The sequence below is a fragment of the Brugia malayi genome (genome assembly GCF_000002995.4).
Source record: "Brugia malayi strain FR3 genome assembly, contig: Bm_v4_Chr3_scaffold_001, whole genome shotgun sequence".
Taxonomy (NCBI): domain Eukaryota; kingdom Metazoa; phylum Nematoda; class Chromadorea; order Rhabditida; family Onchocercidae; genus Brugia; species Brugia malayi.
The window spans coordinates 6,045,538-6,064,600 of NW_025062477.1; the positions used below are offsets into that span (position 1 = coordinate 6,045,538).

The 19,063-nt window shown below is 30.7% G+C and overlaps 3 protein-coding genes across 4 annotated transcripts; 1 reads left to right on the forward strand and 2 right to left on the reverse strand.

Moving 5' to 3' along the window:
* Positions 1-848: 848 nt before the first annotated feature.
* Bm12808 (Uncharacterized protein) lies at positions 849-4,695 on the reverse strand (the record flags this gene model as incomplete). Its single annotated transcript, XM_043080129.1, has 9 exons — positions 849-937; positions 1,263-1,477; positions 1,623-1,891; positions 2,619-2,816; positions 2,974-3,160; positions 3,238-3,379; positions 3,937-4,042; positions 4,353-4,431; positions 4,550-4,695. The coding sequence occupies 9 exons, from the start codon at positions 4,693-4,695 to the stop codon at positions 849-851; spliced, it is 1,431 nt and encodes a 476-aa protein (XP_042936063.1).
* Positions 4,696-7,612: 2,917 nt separating this feature from the next.
* Positions 7,613-12,000, forward strand: Bma-top-1 (DNA topoisomerase I, putative; the record flags this gene model as incomplete). Its single annotated transcript, XM_001899760.2, has 16 exons — positions 7,613-7,674; positions 8,008-8,188; positions 8,399-8,605; positions 8,693-8,844; positions 8,958-9,078; positions 9,154-9,270; positions 9,343-9,477; positions 9,551-9,726; positions 9,862-10,006; positions 10,139-10,282; positions 10,357-10,469; positions 10,593-10,734; positions 11,005-11,119; positions 11,327-11,490; positions 11,582-11,689; positions 11,827-12,000. 16 exons carry the CDS (start codon positions 7,613-7,615, stop codon positions 11,998-12,000), a joined length of 2,256 nt encoding a protein of 751 aa, XP_001899795.2.
* Positions 12,001-14,765: 2,765 nt separating this feature from the next.
* Bm1011 (Uncharacterized protein) lies at positions 14,766-17,806 on the reverse strand (the record flags this gene model as incomplete). Of its 2 annotated transcripts, XM_043080130.1 has the most annotated exons (6): positions 14,766-14,876; positions 15,424-15,578; positions 16,603-16,760; positions 16,956-17,050; positions 17,122-17,211; positions 17,603-17,806. In XM_043080130.1, the coding sequence occupies 6 exons, from the start codon at positions 17,804-17,806 to the stop codon at positions 14,766-14,768; spliced, it is 813 nt and encodes a 270-aa protein (XP_042936064.1). The 2 variants fall into 2 exon arrangements, with proteins under 2 accessions (XP_042936064.1, XP_042936065.1); XM_043080131.1 differs by lacking the exons at positions 14,766-14,876; positions 15,424-15,578 and adding an exon at positions 16,322-16,488.
* Positions 17,807-19,063: the final 1,257 nt, after the last annotated feature.

Genomic DNA, 19,063 nt, shown 5'->3' on the forward strand with positions numbered 1-19,063 from the left:
TATTTTTCTAACCGGGTTTTAAACTACTACCTAAAATTAAAGTTTTGTGATCACGTTGGTCGTACACTAAGTTACAATAAAAGGAAGCAAAATACTGTAACCAATGAAATACATCATCACATTATTTTGTTTATTAAAACTTCATGGACTTTATTTTGATGAGAAACATTGTATGAGAACGATTATGAATGCACGAATAAATTCATTACTGAGGAAAATGAGAGCTCAGCTCAATTCCCACAAAGAATTTTATATTAAATCTTAAGATTTCATCTCATATACAATTAGTGTCTTTGATAACAAACTTAAGACATGATAAAAACTAAGATCTTATCAAGAGAGTTTAAAACACATGAAGTGGAAGCTACCGCGTGAAATGTAACACTCTTATACCACTCAAAGTCCTCAAGCCAGTTGTTGATCAGAATGGGCAAGAGCATGAATGAATTAACGCTTTGATGGGTTAGTTTTGTGAGAGGCCTTCCTCCTCGAATGCCACTTTTTTTAACAGATGAACACATGTCATGCTAGTTTGTTTATCATCTTTTAGATTGACAAGTTCCAAAGCAATCTGCAGATGTCATGAAAAACATAATTTTCTTGTGCTATTTCTTAAATCACTTCTTCCTTCCTCTTCTTCTATGTTTTCCTCCTCGCTCCAAACTTTATCCTCTTTCTCCCTTCGCCTTTCCAATTAAAAAGTTAAAATTGCCACATAAGCAAAATACGGAAAATACTGGATAGAAAAAATTAATAAAAGCTCAGCGTTATCCAAAATAAACGAATAAAAGTGATAAAGCTATTACATTAAAAAAAAATTTACAACAGTGCAAGAAATACTCGATACATTAAGAATGTGGAAGCGGTGAAATGTTCGCCAGAGTATTTAAATCTTCTTCGAAAGGGTCAGGTCGTGATGCTGATGCTGAGACACTATCTAAAGCAAGAAAAGTGTTAGTAACATGAAAAACTTTACAACAAAGAATTAGCAACTTAATGCGAGATGAATAGCTCAGAAGTGGCACTCTTTTGTCCATATAAAATTAGACAGTTATCACTTAATGAAGGAAATGAAAAATCTTAACACATAAGCAGTAAACAAGCTAACGATAGGAATAGATAACTGACTCTGTCAAGGATTCAAAAACATGCCTCAATATTAAATAAATCAGAGAAAATTAGATCAGTAATAACTCATCAAGTTAGATTTCTGAAAAAAAAAATTCAAAGAACAATTTATAAGATGAAAAAAAGTCTATTACCTAACTTTTCCATTCCACTGTCTCCTGAATGAATTAAGTTTGATTCACTTGCCATGTTGCAAAGATCCGCTTCTGAAGCTACGTCTGATTTTTCTGCGCTCCCTTCATTAGCCAGTGGTGTCCATTCTCGGATACTGGGAAAATTTGGTGAAGCTGAATTAATTGTAGGGACAATACTTCCGTCTGGTCGTAAAGATACAATCCTCAATGAAGGCCTACAAAAACTATTCATAATGTTGCATTCGTTAGCAATGTTTCTTGAGAATTTTTGATTAAAAGATTAGGCTCAGATCAGAAAAAATCATTCAGAAGAAATTTTTATTGCTAAGAAATCCTAATTCTACTTTAGCACAAATTAACCTTTGCAAAACAGTGTCAAAAAATCGCTTTGGTAACTGTCCGGCGCTATTATCAGATGTTGTATTTGAACTTGAACTACCATCCGCCATGTTGCTACTAATTTCTATAATGGTATTGACACCCACTTCAACCTTCTCTACTGATTGATTATCTATTAATACAGGATCCGTGGAAACAGCTGCATCTGTTGTTGGAATTTTTGTTGGAATATACTGCACTGTCACTTTATCCTCATCTGAACGTAAACTGACTGGCATTTCTGATTTTTCCTGAAAATCATATAAAGAAAAAATAGGAATTATTCATTTTATATTTCGAAGGCTTCAGTGCCTGAATCTTCAATACGGTCGCATATGAAATCTTAACTTGAAATTTTGCAGTGATAAAAAATTAATAAGTTTTATTAATTTACCAATAATGTGAAGCACATAGCACAGAGGATACTAACACCATAAAGACCATACAAGAATGTTAGGTTTAACTAGCAGATGGTTTTGAAAGGATAAGCGGACAAAATATATACAGGCATATTTGTCTTTCCCATGCCGATCGAAAAGTTGTATACGTATGCAACGCCCGGTTAATAAAACAAGGATTACAAGAAGCTGAACTGAAGATAGAGTTCAACGCCAAAACTCTGAAGAATTTAAAATGAGTGGATCGGCGAAGTTAAGCACTACAGTTCAATAATTATACAAGTTCAACAACATGAGCACTAATTCATCGAGAGCGACAATTCTAATTAAAAATCGATGGTAGCGTGAAAGCAGAAGCAACAGCAGTGAGGGAATGAAAGAACAATGATAGTTACAAAGGTGAACATTCATAGGACTTTCACAACAAAAAGCAATCAACAAATTAGAAGGATCTCTTCCCCGAAATGGAACAGTTATATTTTTAATGTTATATTTAGAATAAAATAATAACTGAGAGACAAACATAAATAATAAAATCTACTAAAAAAAAAAGAAAAAAAAGTAAGAGTATGAAACCAACATTTGTTAACGTTGAATATATAGTTGCTTCCTTCAATGGAACACTCGGTACGAATTTTTCTTTCAAAACGACAGGAAGTGAAACATCGGCTGTTTTTCTAATTTCTACCAAAACTTCGTCATTCACATTTACACTGCTATTACTTCTCACGTATTGAGATGATCGCTCAGTAACACTGCGCGATGAAGTAGCACTCGACTAAAAAAGTCACAGCGGCTCTTAAAAATTTTGCTGTAAAGAGTGCTTTTTTACAAACGAAAACATCATTGCTTATTATTTTTTGAAATAATGCACTTAGTCTTCCGTTAATCATTGTTAATTCACTGAAGAAAACTTTTTAAAAAAGCACATATACCTTCCTTCCAGGTAATAATTTTTGTTTGTGTTCGCTTTTCTGAATTGTTTGTAATAGCGAACCATTAGATGATAAGGATGAATTACTTGATGTATGTGATGTAGTTGAAGTACTTTTTGAGAAAGAAAAAGAGTTTGAATTTTGTGGATCTTTGGACGATTCTCGACGTCTCCCATTTGTATTGTCCCTAGGAATAAAGAAATTGTTTACAAGAAAACAAAAATCGAACATAGAATATTTCCGCACTGATAACAATTTGCTAACCTTGATGAATGACCGCTCGTAAGATTATCCAAACGCGGAATATCGATAGTTAGAGCTGCTGGATTAACTGGCATTAGAGGAGAAGTTCTAAATTCCTGCCAATGTTTGTGGATATGTTTTCGCGACGAAGCATTATCTTTTTCTAAAAAAGAAAAGATTATCACGAAAACAATAACAGCAAATATTAATTTCAGACCCAAATATTTTTATCCAATGATTCGTTACTACAAATAATTCAGAAAAAACGAACACAACAAATAAAAAATAAAGCATATTTTGTAGAAAATAAAAAACGACCTAGTAAAACATACGTAGAAATACAGGTATAAAAAATATACGCGTAAAAAAAATTTTTTTTTCTTGCTACTAACGCTTTGGATTTTGACATAAATTACGAAAGCTATCATACAATTCCAATGTCTCATTCTTCATCAGGAATAAAATTCCATCAATGTTGCAGAATGAGAATGAGGATTAATGAAAATAGGATATTATGACAAAATTTTTTGAACGGAATATAGCAAATTTTGGAATTGTGAATGATTTCAAAATCACGGCTTCACTAAATTCAACCTCTAATGACCATTTTTAAATAAACAACGCTTAATGTAAATAGGAAAGATCTTTATCTTCAGGTTATTGAGGACAACATAGCTTAAAGTTTAGCTTTATCAACTTATATACAGAAATAAAATATACCAAAACGTTGCACAATATCTTTCTCTGATTCATCGTTATGTTCGCTCAAAAATCTCAACACAGATTCGGACGATGGTGGTTCGTTTGAGGGTGACAATATGCTGTGCTGAAATATATAAACTAGCTAAAAAGCGTTATCGCTGTTTAAAGCATGATTAACATAACCACTAACATGAAATTTTGTTAAACATTTTTTTTGCCTAAAACATTGGCATGAAAAATTTCCCAAGTCACTACTCTTCTGTCCTCGTATTGCATAATTCCAAATACATCAGATTAAATAAATAAATAATGCCTGAAAACAAAATAACTAAAAAAATAATAAAATAGAAAAAAAAATAATAAAATAATTTCTTGAAATAACTACAAATAATGCATTCTGCCGAAATCAGAAAAGAAAAGTCTTCATTATTCACCTGCAAATGTCCATATATACTTTCAAGACGAGCTATAATGAGGCGCTGAATTGGTTCAACGAAATTGCTGAAACTTTTCCTGAGAAAATGATAACTGTTAGCTAAAACTCTTGTTGACTATCGCTAGCATAAATTAGTATGATCAAACATGAAAGATTAAACTTAATTGAAAATCCAATCTTTTGTAAACGACTTACTCAAATTTAGCATTTACGATACTTTCAACCGTTCGTTCCGGGTTGGCACAAAAGTCTGCAACTGCTTGACGTACTGCAAGCCGGATGTTTGATATTGTTACTTCTGAACATACATTCGCTTTTGGCATTTCTGTTTTCCTGTACATAAATAATATTTTTAAAACAAATTTCAATTTTCCACACTCAAGTAGGAGAAATCTTACTAACAAAACCATTAGAAAAAATCAATTTTTTATCTTTTTGAAGTGGTAACACATTTCTATCTCTAGCAGTGGTGCGCTGTAAAACACCGATAACGCTTTCGCTACAATTATGCATAGTTTACAATAAATTTTTCATTTAACAAACATAATTCACAGCTTTTCTCTGTAACTACTTCATTGTTTAGTGGGATCAACGAATTTTTAAATACTTGAAAGAAATAAATAATTCAGTGCATATATAAACAACATTTACTGAAAGTTTACAGCAGAAAATACTTACAGAAACCAGGAGTAAGCATGGACTAACAGTAATATTGATTGAATAGACTACACTTTTAATACTGATAGTGGTGCTACGGCACAGCAGTAATTCTATAATCTTAACCGAATATGAATAATATAGTTTGTTCACTTGTGGAACCAAATAAGGATAATTTATCAATTGAGTTCAAAAGTAATGAGAAGCACACTGAACAAATTTTCAGGTTTGTAACTAATAATATACCAAAGAAATACCCAACTGAAGAGGTTCAAGCGTTAAATTCCAACCTTCAGATAATCAGTTTCAGATGTAACAAAATGATAAGCAATGTATTAGCCCATCACAAATATTTCCAACTTTTACATCGTTACTGTTCTAAGTTAATCTGAAACTAGAATTTATGAATTTTGATAAATGGCAAACACAATTTATCATGAAATCCATGACTGCAGTTAAATGTTGTTGAAGTGTAACGCAGAATCTATATTGCACTTTCAGACTTTTCACAAACTGATCATTCTGTAATTACCCATTGGAATAACATATCAAAAGTAGCGACCGATCAGATGCAAGATTTCTATAGAATGTTTATTATATTGCATTATAATTCATACTTTCATAACTTCATGTTTTCAACTGATTTAAACGTTGCTCCTTCTTATAGCACTAATTTATAGCATTAATCGATAATTCAACTTTCAGTATAAAATCTTTTTAATGTTTAATACCCATAAAGCTTCCGAAATCATCATTTTGTCATTAACAATTTACGTAATTGAATGCTTGCGTCACATCACTAATTAAGATGAATGTGTATTTCACGTCATCGCATACGTAGTGATTAAATATCATCCACACTTATACTGATAAATAAGTGATAGACAGAAACGAAAGAAGCAGACAGACATGACACTGACCGTATAGATAAGACATTCAGGACGTTATTCTTTCATTTTCCTGGCTGAGTTACACATGCAAATAAAAAAATTGGACAAACATGAATAAGAGTGGCAGACATGAATAGGAGTGGACACATAGATATGAACGAACAGACGTGGATGAACGTGGATAGAAGTAGACGGACGTGGATATAAATAGACAAATCTCAACAGAAATGAGCAAACATGGATATGGATGGAAGACGTGGATATGGGTGGACATGGAGAGACGTAACACCCACCTGTCCCAAATATTGAGCTTGTCATAATTCAAAATATTGGTAGATCGCCAACTACCGTAATGCATTGCAATAAACATTTTAGTGTTGACTGAGAATCAATGCGATGATGCCGAGTAGCATCTCCAGAGGCTATCTTCCAATTTACGCATGGACTTAGTTTTTGTGCGGATGCGAGAATGGCACGTGTGATTCTAAGAGTGCGTACTAAATTCCCGTGGGTTCGCGATGAATTCTGTGAATTCACACTGTGATGCTCACCGAGTTATGTTAATTTCTAAAAATTCATCAATTTTTGTTAGCCATTTATAGTTATGGGTTTATTGATTGACTTTACACTACATTTTGTACCAAAGTTGTTTATCGTTTATGTGAAATCATACTGTCATTAAGAAATTTCCGAAATTTCTTTTTACTTCTTTCGGTGAAAATTGTAGAAAATGCGCCATACTTTCATATTCGGGCTTCTAGTTCATAGAAAAATTTCATAACAGCTTGAAATTTGATCTTGATGATAATATAGAAGTTTGGTTTTTGTCAAAAATGACTCTGATTGGTTAGTAGAAAAGATTTAGTGTACACAAAAGAGAGGGAATGACGGAAAAAAGATATAATCAATTGTAGAGTTATGGTACAAAATCATTTTAATTATTTATTCCGGAAAGTTATTTGGTAGGATTGGTCAAAAAGTTTGCGATCGCTCGTTTCATCTTTTCATGGCTTCCTTTACATGTCCAGTAAAAGAGTAAGGAAAACGGAAGGGAATAGAAAACGATAAACGGAAAGAAATCGGATTTGGATGTGATATCAGCAATTAACAGAATTCTTTCTTGAGATAACTATTTAGATTTGTTCTTTTACATTAAGCAATGAGGATAATGTGGTAATTTGGAAAGTTCGCAAAAAGTTCACAAATAACCAGTTTAGGCGCTTCTGTCAGTTAAATCAAGGTACTTCACGCCGACTGAAAAAAGAAAGTTTGTGTGATTAAGGTCAGTGAATTTTATAGGATAAAAGATCAAAAAAAAAACGGCATTCGAAGTAATAAAATCTAACTAAATTGAAGGGTTGCCTCTATTTCTTTTTTTCTGTCTGTGAATACTGCGAGATAAATATAAAATTTAGTTACAGTTACTTTTACCGAAAGCTGTGCCAACAAGGCAAGGACATTATTAGAGGTGCACTGAATTACTTCGTTTGTTTGAACCGCACAGTCAGATATGAGAGAAAAAGACAAGAAGGAAAATAATATCTGTTGAGATTCTCATAGTATTTCGAGCAAGATTTTAATTTTTGTCCTTCACAAATTTCTAGAGCATTTTTCGCAATTGAAAAATCGCTCGTTCATCTGCGCTTCTATAACTCATGTAAATATTTTTTGTTTGAAACCATGAAGAATGATTATTTATGAAATTTCAGCTATGGCCGCAATTGCACCTGCAGTACAAAATCCTAATTCAAGTTCTTTTCCAAATAGTGAAAGGTTAAAACTTTTCCATTTATCTACTTCAGTAAATTTGATTTTTTGATGCAATGGAATTAATCATATTTTAAAAGATGTTTAAGACTTGACAAATGAACTATGAAATGAATTCCAATTTTACAGAATTTAGAAAATATTAGACACCATTTGCATTTTATACCGATAATTATAAATTCGAAAGTAAATTTAGCTCAAATTGAAATGATTTTCAAACACAAATAGGATAGGCACTTGTAGTACAGAATAAAGTGATTCTCATTTTATATGCATTTGTCATTCTTGTAGATATCCTTTCGTTATCATGTAGTGTTTTTTATCTTTTTCTTCTTGCAGAACGTGTGCTGGTGTGTTGAATGAAGTGAAAAAGGAAGATATGTCTAATGACGAAGATATTCCACTGTCGCAGAAGGCACGAATGGTTATAGATGACGATGATATACCGCTTGCCAAAAAGTTGAAAACAATGAAAGATCCACCTGATGATGATGATGTACCATTGTCAGAAAAGGCTAAGGTTTTATTTTTCAAAATGTTTATTTTTCATTCCTTCAATGTAATCAAATATTTTCTCATTATCGTATATTCTTTTTGTGATGGAAGCAAGTAAATATTTTTTATCGTTGGTTGCATAACTTTATGTCTGTTTTCCTTTTTGGGAATGCATTTGAATTGAAAAGATATGTGGAAATGTATGCTCTATATTATGATAATTGCCAATTTCCAGCCACAGAAAAGATTATCCGAGGTGATGGGTACTGCATCGAGTAGTCGAATTAAAAAGCCATTGTCATCATCCGCCCTTTCGTCGACAAAAAAAATGCTTAAAACAGAACTGGAAAGTGATGATGATGTACCATTGAGCGTGCGAGCTGCTACATTGACCAAAAAAAGGAAAAAAAGTGAATCATATGATGAAGATTATAAACTGGAGGTCAGTTGCAATCCTAAAATTTTCCATATATTCATATACATTAAATGCTATAAATTTGTTCAAAGTTGTTCATCCATTTAGTTACAGAAGAAAAAAGAAAAACGGAAAAATTCAAGTGAAAGAAAAAAAGCTTCAACTTCGAATTCTGAGAAAATCCATATAAAGAATGAAAAAGCCAATGGCATTGCATCGAATAAACGGAAAAGACGGGAGGAAGACGAGGAGGAAGTTTGGAAATGGTTCTTTTTTTAACTATTTGAATTAAAACCAGATTTGTTATAAATGTTGCAATTTTATCAATGATAAAATAATGCCGCGCTTGAAAAACTGGCTTTTAACATTTGCTTTCCAGGTGGGAAGAGGAAAAGAAACCGAGTGGCATCAAGTGGTATAGTTTGTCCCATAAAGGACCCATTTTTGCCCCGCCCTATGTATCACTTCCTGAATCGATTCACTTCAAATACGATGGGAAGGTAAGCAAAAGTCGTCTGCTACTTGGTTTGTTGAATAGTGATGGCACGCTGATGTTCTATAGGTAACTTTTACAGGTGATGAAATTGGCACCACTGACGGAGGAAGTTGCGTCTTTTTACGCTAAGATATTGGAACATGAGTACACAACAAAGGATATTTTTAATAAAAATTTCTTTACGGACTGGAGGAAGGTTTGCACTTTTGTTATTTGATGGATTTACTACTTTGACAGATATTCTCAAATCACATTTTGAGTCTTTTAGGTAATGACTCCTGCAGAACGCGAAAAGATTACGGATTTGACGAAATGTGATTTCCGAGAAATGCATGACCATTACATAAAATTAAGGGAAGAGCGAAGATCTTTAAGTAAGGAAGAGAAGCAAAAACTTAAGGAGGTTCGGTTTGAAAAAATGTGATAAATGATTGCCAAGTCGGAGAAATGGTATTATTATTTTTATTTATTTTTAGATTAAGCAAGAGGAAGCTAAAATTTATGGTGTTGCTTACATTGATGGACATAAACAGAAGATAGGAAACTTTCGAATTGAACCGCCAGACTTGTTTCGCGGACGTGGTGGTCATCCCAAAATGGGTCGTTTAAAGAAACGAGTCAATCCAGAAGATGTGATTATTAATTGTTCAAAGTAACTTTTTCTTTTGAATTCTGCGAAATTCATCGGTGTCTTTTTCTTTTATATGTATTTTGTATTTACACTAGTTATGATTAAATATAACTTCGTTAAAGCTTATTTGCTCTATATTCATATGTTATGTTACAGGGATTCAGAAATACCAAAACCTCCGGAAGGTCATCGTTGGAAAGAGGTGCGTCATGATAATACAGTGACATGGCTGTGTTCATGGACCGATAATATCTTAGGTTCCATCAAATATATTATGCTAAATCCATCGTCGAAGATTAAGGTAATCTTTGATGAACTTACTGGAAATTTATTTAATACTTTGTAGGAAACTTTTGCCAATAAGTTAGATATAACAGTTTATTTTTCGTGAACAATTTGAAACACTTTACAAAAATCGATATTCAATTTCCAGGGTGAGAAAGACTACGAAAAATTTGAAACAGCAAGGCGATTAAAGGATATTGTTGGAAGTATCAGGGAAAATTATACAAAAGACTTGAAAAGCAAGGAGATGCGTGTACGACAACGAGCAGTGGCACTTTATTTCATTGATAAAGTGTGTAATTCTTTCAATTTCCATATTCATAATTCAATATGCTTTTTGTTCCTTCTTGTAAATACAAGTTTTAGTTAGCGCTTCGTGCGGGTAATGAGAAAGATGTGGATGAAGCGGCAGATACTGTTGGTTGTTGCTCATTGCGTTGTGAACACATTCAACTTCATGAGAAATTGGATGATAATGAGTAAGTTATCAGCTATCCTTGACATAGTGTTTTAGAAAAAAGTGCGAAGGTTTTGTGGATCAAAATGTGACTTATGATGGTGCTTGCTGCGTTCAATTGAAATTTGTAGAAGATTATTTGCAGTTACGTGGTTGAATTTGACTTTCTTGGTAAAGACAGTATTCGGTATTACAACAAAGTTCCTGTGGAGAAGCGTGTTTTTAAAAATCTGAAACTTTTTATGGAAAATAAAAGTGGTAGCGATGATCTTTTCGATCGCCTTGATGTAAGTTTCCTCGAAAATAAAGTGACATGTTTTTTTTTTTTTTTTCATTTTATTGCCATAATCTCAAATTTTACTGAGCACTTCTGAACTATTTTCGATAGTTTAGCGATAGTTTAGTTTCATCTATCTCCTCAACCAGGATAATCCGCTGCTGCTTAGTTGCTTATTATTATCAGGAATATATAAATTTTTAACTGGCTGTCATTTTGCTTAAATAGGATTAGAGCGGTAATTACGTAATTCAGTTCGATTTCATCGTTCATGTTGCAGACTGCATCGCTAAATAAATATTTACAAAGCTTGATGCCAGGATTGACTGCCAAAGTTTTTCGTACATATAACGCATCGATTACACTACAACAGCAACTCGACAAATTGACCAAAGGTCAATTGTTTTTCAAAGTGAACATTGACAAATAATATGTAGGAAATTGTTTTTCGTAAAAAAAACAATCTGATTTTGTTTTCTTCTTATAATGCTTTTTTGACTCCAAGCAGCTTGAATGACTTTTTTTTCTTGAGTTGAATATGGGGAGCTTATTTAATCGTTCACAAAATGATTGCATCTTGTTTTAATAAATTGCATTTTGAGATGATTCAACGGCGCCTGAACTACTACTTTGTTATAACAGAGCGAATCGTCAAGTTGCAATTTTATGTAATCACCAACGTGCTGTGCCAAAAAGTCATGAAAAAAGCATGGAAAATTTGAAAGCAAAAATAAAGGCAAAGAAAACGGAGCTGAAAGAAGCTAAGGTTAAATTTCTCATGGATTTCATTGTGAATTTACCTCAGAATTTATTTTTTAATAAATTTTATTATTCTGTTCTTGGATATTCATTTTTAGGAAGAGCTAGAAAAGGCACATTCTGATACAGCTAAACAACGTGCAACCAAACGTGTCGATCGAGTCAAAGAGCAGTTGAGGAAATTGAAAATCCAGCGTACCGATAAGGTAACTTCTCGGATAAACAATTTGCCTACTGAGTCATATAAGGTGGTAATATTGAGCAGACATGAAGGCGTTATATCTGATTTGTTCAAAGATAACTGGGATTTTTCTGAACACGATTGGAATTCTTGCAATTTCAGGATGAAAATAAGCAAATTGCTCTTTCGACATCGAAACTGAATTATTTGGACCCGCGGATATCAGTTGCCTGGTGTAAAAAATATCAAGTACCAATTGAAAAAATTTTCAACAAGACACAGCGTGAAAAATTTCGTTGGGCAATTGATATGGCCGACGAAAATTATGTTTTCTAATTCCATTCCCGTTCTTGTCATTAAGGCTTTATGATTTTGCCAAAATTATGCGGAAATTTAAATTGTTTCGGGACAAATTTGATCTCAGAGAAGATGTTTTTGATGCAGTTTAATATATTTTATTTGCAGCTTGCAGCTTGTTTTAAAATTTATGGGATATTTAGAGCACAAAAAAAATATTTGCATAGGTTATTTGCTGTAGTTTTCCCAGGAAATCTGAAAATAATTTTGCATCTGATATGAATATTTGAGTGGTTTTCGTTCCTGTTTTTAGAGAAATTCTTTTGTTTATCTGTCGTTGATTTAAATTAATTGAATATTCTAATTTTAAATCCAGCTGACGTTGTTTAATCCATATAATTCTGAACATATAAATTCTGATTTTTTTGTGATTGATTACTACTGGAGAATTCTTCTTAAATAGAATATTAATTTAATTTTTTAGGAAGAAGTAATGAACTTAGCAATTTTGTTATGAACTTTATTGTGAATTAGTAAAAATTTGGATTTTTTTTTAAAAAAAAACTTCGATTGGTTTTAAATTAAAATCCCATGTCTTTGACCCGAGAATTCGCGTGATATTTGTTCCTGAATAGGTTTTTCACTTGTTTCATGCTGTAATTTTTGTGGAAAGATTCAGAGAATGCTGTGATTTTATTCATATGCATTTGAATTCAGCCACCAATAAGTTAGTTGTTTGCGACAAAATCCAGAATCTTTTGGATTCATTTGAATTTTTTTTGTTGAATTTTTTGTTGAACATCTAGAGATTTGTCCAAGGCTAGAGTTAATTTAATTCAAGAGAAACATAAAATTAACGAAGAGCTATCGAGATTATGCGATGAAATTCATTTGAGCTTTCAAAAACTCGTTGATTTCTTTTATTTTAATTTCCTCTCTGATGTTACCATCATTGTTTAACAAAGACAAAAAGAAAGAGATTCACATTTTGTTTATTTTTCTTAATATCCTTATGTTTTTGTGTTTAGTTTTCCCTCAAGTTTGTCTGTCTGTGGTGTGTTTTATTGTGATTGTTTGCACACTAAAATGTGCTTAATTGGGTTGTTTCCTTTAATTAATTAATGTGTGTCTATTTAATGAACCATGTCAGTTCCATTGTTTGCTTTGTATTCAGCTGGACTACTAGACTTTCCTCATCTTCAGTAAGACTGCCGCATTTTCGTTCCATTTCCAGCTAGCAGGTTAATAGTCTTTCGAAATTAAATTTAAACTTTAATTTGTAGCACCTGTTATTCTTTTAGTGAAATATTTATGTATTTTTTACTAAATTTACTGTTTCTATCGATTCCTACATCTATTTCACGGATTATTTAATTTATATCTTTACATATTCTGTTGTATTCTTTTTATATTTTGTAGTTTATTTCACTATCTTTGATATCAATAAAGTTCCAAGTGAAAACGATATTAGCGTTTTTGTCCAATTTCACTGTTTGATTTTCTTCATCCGGAATTTACTGTTTGTCTCCGCAATAATTCTTTTATTGCTGAAGTGGAATTCCATTGGGCTGATAGATGAACTAGCCAATTTTTTTTATAATTTACTGGGTATTAATTACTATTCGAATATTTCGGTAATAAATTTTCTGGTCATTGCGATTATCAGTCAGGAGAAGAAGTAAAAATCAATGATGGAAAGTATTATAACGATATATTGTAAATAATAATTCAATATGGTAGTGACAGGAGTAAGTTGTCGAATTGGATCCAGAATACGGTCTTCATAATCGGTATTCCGCATATCAATACCGGATAATGGTAAGGTACCACGGCGAAGAAAATATGGAAGTTTGGTGGCAATTTTAGATATGACAAATTCATTATTTGTTGTCAAAAAATTGAAATCTTCGGTGTCATTGATAAATATATCTCTCTTCCTCTTTTTATTACTATAAAATTTCTTCAGCATTTTGTATTTTCCATATTTATTGCACTGCCAATGAAAGCATAAATGATTTGGTGGATTTCTCTTGACGCAGTATTTTATCAGTTTACTGCAACTACTGATAACTTCAATTGATAAACTTTTAAACAAATAGTAATTTTGTACATTTATTTAACCGAAAGAATTACTAGCTAAGAAGTAAGCCATAAAATTAATTGAGAATTTGTCACATTTAGGATATGCAGTATTTGTCATCATCTTTCATTGTTTTTTCCTACGGTCCTTTTTTCAGTTATTTTTTCTTAATTTTAAAAAATTTATTAGCAATGTATTAAATTTTCAATTAATAAAAAAACAAAAAGAAAGTCAATTTTTTTTTTTTTGCACCAGAAAAGGCATAGGGTATAAAAATTTGATAAAATAAAGTATGGAAATGACTTTGAAATAGCAACTGAGGAAAGTTTACTTGAAACAAGAAGTATTATTGAAATTAGAAGCATTGTTATAAGCGCAACCATATAAGAATAAATATTGAATTTTTTGGAATCCTATCATTTTCTTCTGAAACGAATTGTTATATTAATTCAGAAACTTGGAAAATATTTGGTGCTAATTAACAAGGATTTAGCTTAGAGAATTACTTTTTTCAATTAACAAGAATTTTATCAAATTAAACATAAGTATGAGGAAATCTTTGAATTATTTTAACAAATTGAAATTGAAATTATCTGATCTAGTATGGTAGAGAATAGCAATCAGTTATTCTATATATATTTTACATTAAATTTTTGCAAAAATGCTACTGTTTTTCCTCATTTATCAATGGACTAACTAAATTTAATTAAGTAATTTAATTTATTTAAACAAAACACGCCGTATTGGAATAATTCATATTGTATTTGCTGTTGCAATGTTGAAGAATATGAATAAGGCTTTTACTGAAAAAGTTGAAGTCTTCTCTTTTGACTACCTAAAATTTTTAAATTTCATTACTTACAAAGAGTTTTACGTCATACACTGTTTCTCTTTGTTATATGTAGCAAACACGCATTAATCAAATATCTTAAAAGTATCGGTCTATTTTATAACAAAGTTGAACTGATAACAAATATTTTCATAAATATTATTTTCAGGCCTATTTCTCAAATAAATCCTTTTCTATAAGACATCATAATATTATATATGCAGTTCATCTACCTATAACTGCAGTACATTTTAATTTCGCTTATTTGACAGTTAATCATTTTTTAACAAATTTAATGAAGCATAGAATGGAAGATGATTTGCATAAAATTTCCTTATATAATCGATATCACAAATAAATTTAAAGATGATTAATTAATTGTCAAATAAAAAACAATTCGAAATGTGCTACTACAATAAGGACATAATATAACAATGTTTCACTAGAAAAAATATTCTTTTAAAAAACAAGCCTGAAAACGGTATTCAACGTAATTTAATTACAATATCATTGCAGAAAACAATAATAGTTTTAAAATAGAAATAAAATTTACTTTGTTAGCTAAACATGGAATAATTGCATGTGTATAATTGAAGTAAAATTCATCAATTATCCTTGAATTTATACGCTTAACATCTAATAAGATATTAGCTGTTTGTGCACATTCTGCTAACCTATCGTAGCACCGTTTATCATTAAACTTAAGAGCTGAAAAAATTGGTGAAATAAGCAATGGAAAAAATGTTAGCAAAATAATTAGCATTAATTTGTTAGCAGACTGATGCTAAACCTTCTTCTCAAAACTTAAAATAATTGCAACTAACACCTTTATAGCATTTTCTTACAATTTTCGACATTTGCATAAAAATTCGTTTTCTAAAAAAGAATTAAAAGTTTTGTTTTTTGTTTATTTAAATGTACAAACATGTGAAATGGAAAAATTGTTTTGAAAATGTTAGCTAATTACAAATTTATAAAACATATTGTCAATTAGTAAATTCATTTCATTTCAGTATTAAAAATTCCCTCATTGTGGTATTATTTGTCAAAATTTTTTTTAGCCAAAAAGTTTCAGTGATACGATATTGGGACACATACAAAACATAAAATGGAAGGGAATGGAATCTGTTTCCATTAATGATTGAAATTACTGGGATTACTTACCTACGATATAAATAAATGCTTCACAATCCCTTTTTTTATCATTTTTAATTTGACTTTTAAAGAAGTTGTTAAGTTTTTTAGTACGTAGAATAATCTAAGCTAATGATAGCTATGATATGATTGATATCATAGCTATAGTTATGACAAGCTCTTATTATTCTTATCACATCGTTGGGAATTGGTCGAATTTATTAAGTAACTCTTCAATTAGCTTTGTTTAATTGGTGAAATTTTATAATGATTTATTTAACAAAGAGACTGATATTCAGTTCATTGATTCAATTCATTCAATTCAAAATGAAATATTTTGTGATCGATACAAATGCAATTAAGTAAACGGCAAATTTCCGTTTCATTATTTGACTGTTTCCGTTTGGAATGACAGAATTGTTTGTAATCTGAACTCTGTTACTCTTCCATTTCCCAGTTTTATGATCACCATCATAACTTTTTTCTTAAAATTTAGAGAGTAATTAATTTCATTGTACCGATTAGTAACTAGTATCAAACTTATCTATTTGTAATGAAAATGCTATTTCGAATTGAACTTTGTCAATTTCTTTCTTACTGGCTTCATTGTAATCTTCGTCGTCTTTATCTTCTTCGTCCTCTTTTGGAAGTATTAAATTGGATCGTTTAAGTGTCAGAAAATCTTGACTTTTACAAGGCCAGTAGTAACATTTACGAGTTGTTGGAATTTTTTCTACACAATTTTGAACCAGTTTACTAGAAATTTACAAATATTTAAATAAATAATTTCATTTTCATGTATGTGATTTCATGTATGTGATTAATTCAGAATTTCCAAATCTTTTTGTGTAATTTTACGCGAAATTTGCTGTCTTAATGCTAATTTTATAAAAACTGCTTAAAGTTGCTTGAAAAAAAAAAAGACGAGAACTGAAGATATAAACGTTTTACATAAAGCAATTGCTTTGCGACATATCTGCCATACTATTATAAATGCAGCTGTATAGGTATAAACGTAGAATTTTAACTGTGTTCATCATAATTCCCTAAAAATGCTCCCGCGTAACAATTTCGAAATACCAATATATCATATTAAAATTTCATTTCAATCTCATACCGAATCATTTTGTCTCGACAGATCATTTTCTACGCATTTCCGGAAAACCAGATACCTTTCACGATAGGTAACACCCGGCTTCTCATTCATCTGGAAAAATGAGTGACACAATAATGTCAGAACTAAGTTACATATCATATCTAACATATTATAATTTTGTTTCTCTTTCCCTCCTTTCTAACCGTGTTCATCATAATTCCCTAAAAATGCTCCCACGTAACAATTTCGAAATACCAATATATCTTATTAAAATTTCATTTCAATTTCATACCGATTTCTTTAAATAGTACAAATATTTAAGTCTTAGAACAGTTTTACTTGTGGGTATCTAAACAAAAAATAAAAGAAACAGACCAATTGATTAGCTATTATTATCATCACTAGGCGAGAACTATCGTTGATCATGAAATTAAAGTACAAAATAATTTTCTAAATTCGACAGAAATTAATCGCTGAATGGAAAAGAATTTGTATAACTTACTCTTTTTGCTAAACATGGAATAATTAATTGTGTATAAGTTTCACAAAAATGATTGATATTACTAGAATTAATCATATTGATATCGAGCAAATTACTATTACCACTGATGCATTGTTTTAATACATCGTAGCATTGCCATTCTTGTGCATGAATATCATTAATAAATAAAATGTCAAGTAAAAATGTTAAAAGAAAAGGTAACATAGCAAATGTTTAAAACAATAGGAAATGATTAATCTGAAATGAATCAACCGCTTATATACACATGTAATTAAAATATGTATTGATTATCACCAAAAGATAGATCATTATCAAAGTAACTCTCTTATTTTTAATTATTCATCCTTTCTCTTTTCTTAAAAAAATAAGAAACAAAAGTGACAAATAAGCAAAATTCAAAAAAAAAAGTCATTTATTCATCATAAAGGACATCAGTGGTAGTAGATGGGTACAAAATTTTTAATGCACAATAACACAAGGTGATCAACAATATGAAAGAGAAATGTTCAATTATTTGCATCCATGAAGAGTAAAAAAGAAAAAAAAAACAAGATGAGAAGAAAACACAATTGATAAGACAATTATAATTCAAATTTAGGATGAGTCTTCTTTTTCATAGAACTTCCAACCTATGAAACCATTTCATGGAATGAATACTTCACAACTTTACAACATTTAGTAAAATTAAAGTAGTGCGGAGATACCTAAACTGAAGTCCTTCACATAAGTGCATATAATAAGTTTGAAACTTCAATATCATATAACAAAGCCAAATAAATAACTGAAGTATCAAACAATTCAATACGCTTTTAACATGCGTGCTTTAATATTTAATGTAATGAATGAGACAAGCAAATTCTGAAAAGTATGAAAAAAAAAAAAACAGCCAAGGACAGCAAATGCCTACATAATAAAATTTTTTGATATTTTAAATGAAGAAGAGATGGTAATTCAATCAGAATCTAGAAAATCTGGAAAAATAAAAGCATTCGATTACATAAAGCAACAAAGTTTTGATTTCTTAGCCAGTCAATACGTTTAAGCAAAATTTAGTACTAAGAATATGGTGAGATATAAAATGCAAAATGCACAGTACATATCTTAGAAGAAAAAAAAAAATAATAACAGGACACGATAAACACGATGTATTTGAACTTAAGAAAAAATAGGAAAAGTTCAACTTCTATTTGTTAATCTCTTCAATTTCTACACCACTTAGTAATATGGCATCGGCAATCTCTACTATGTTTTTACTATTTGATATGATATTGTTTTTGACCTTTACATAAACTATGTAACAAAACTGGTTATAAAAGTTATTTGCTGCTAAATGCAAAAAAAAAAAAAATAGAACAAGGAAGAGACATGAACATTATGTACACCACTGTTATTTCTTCCTCAGATTTCAATTTATATTTAGATTTGCAAGATTTTAGTTCTACTTCAGTCGAATTTAACAAT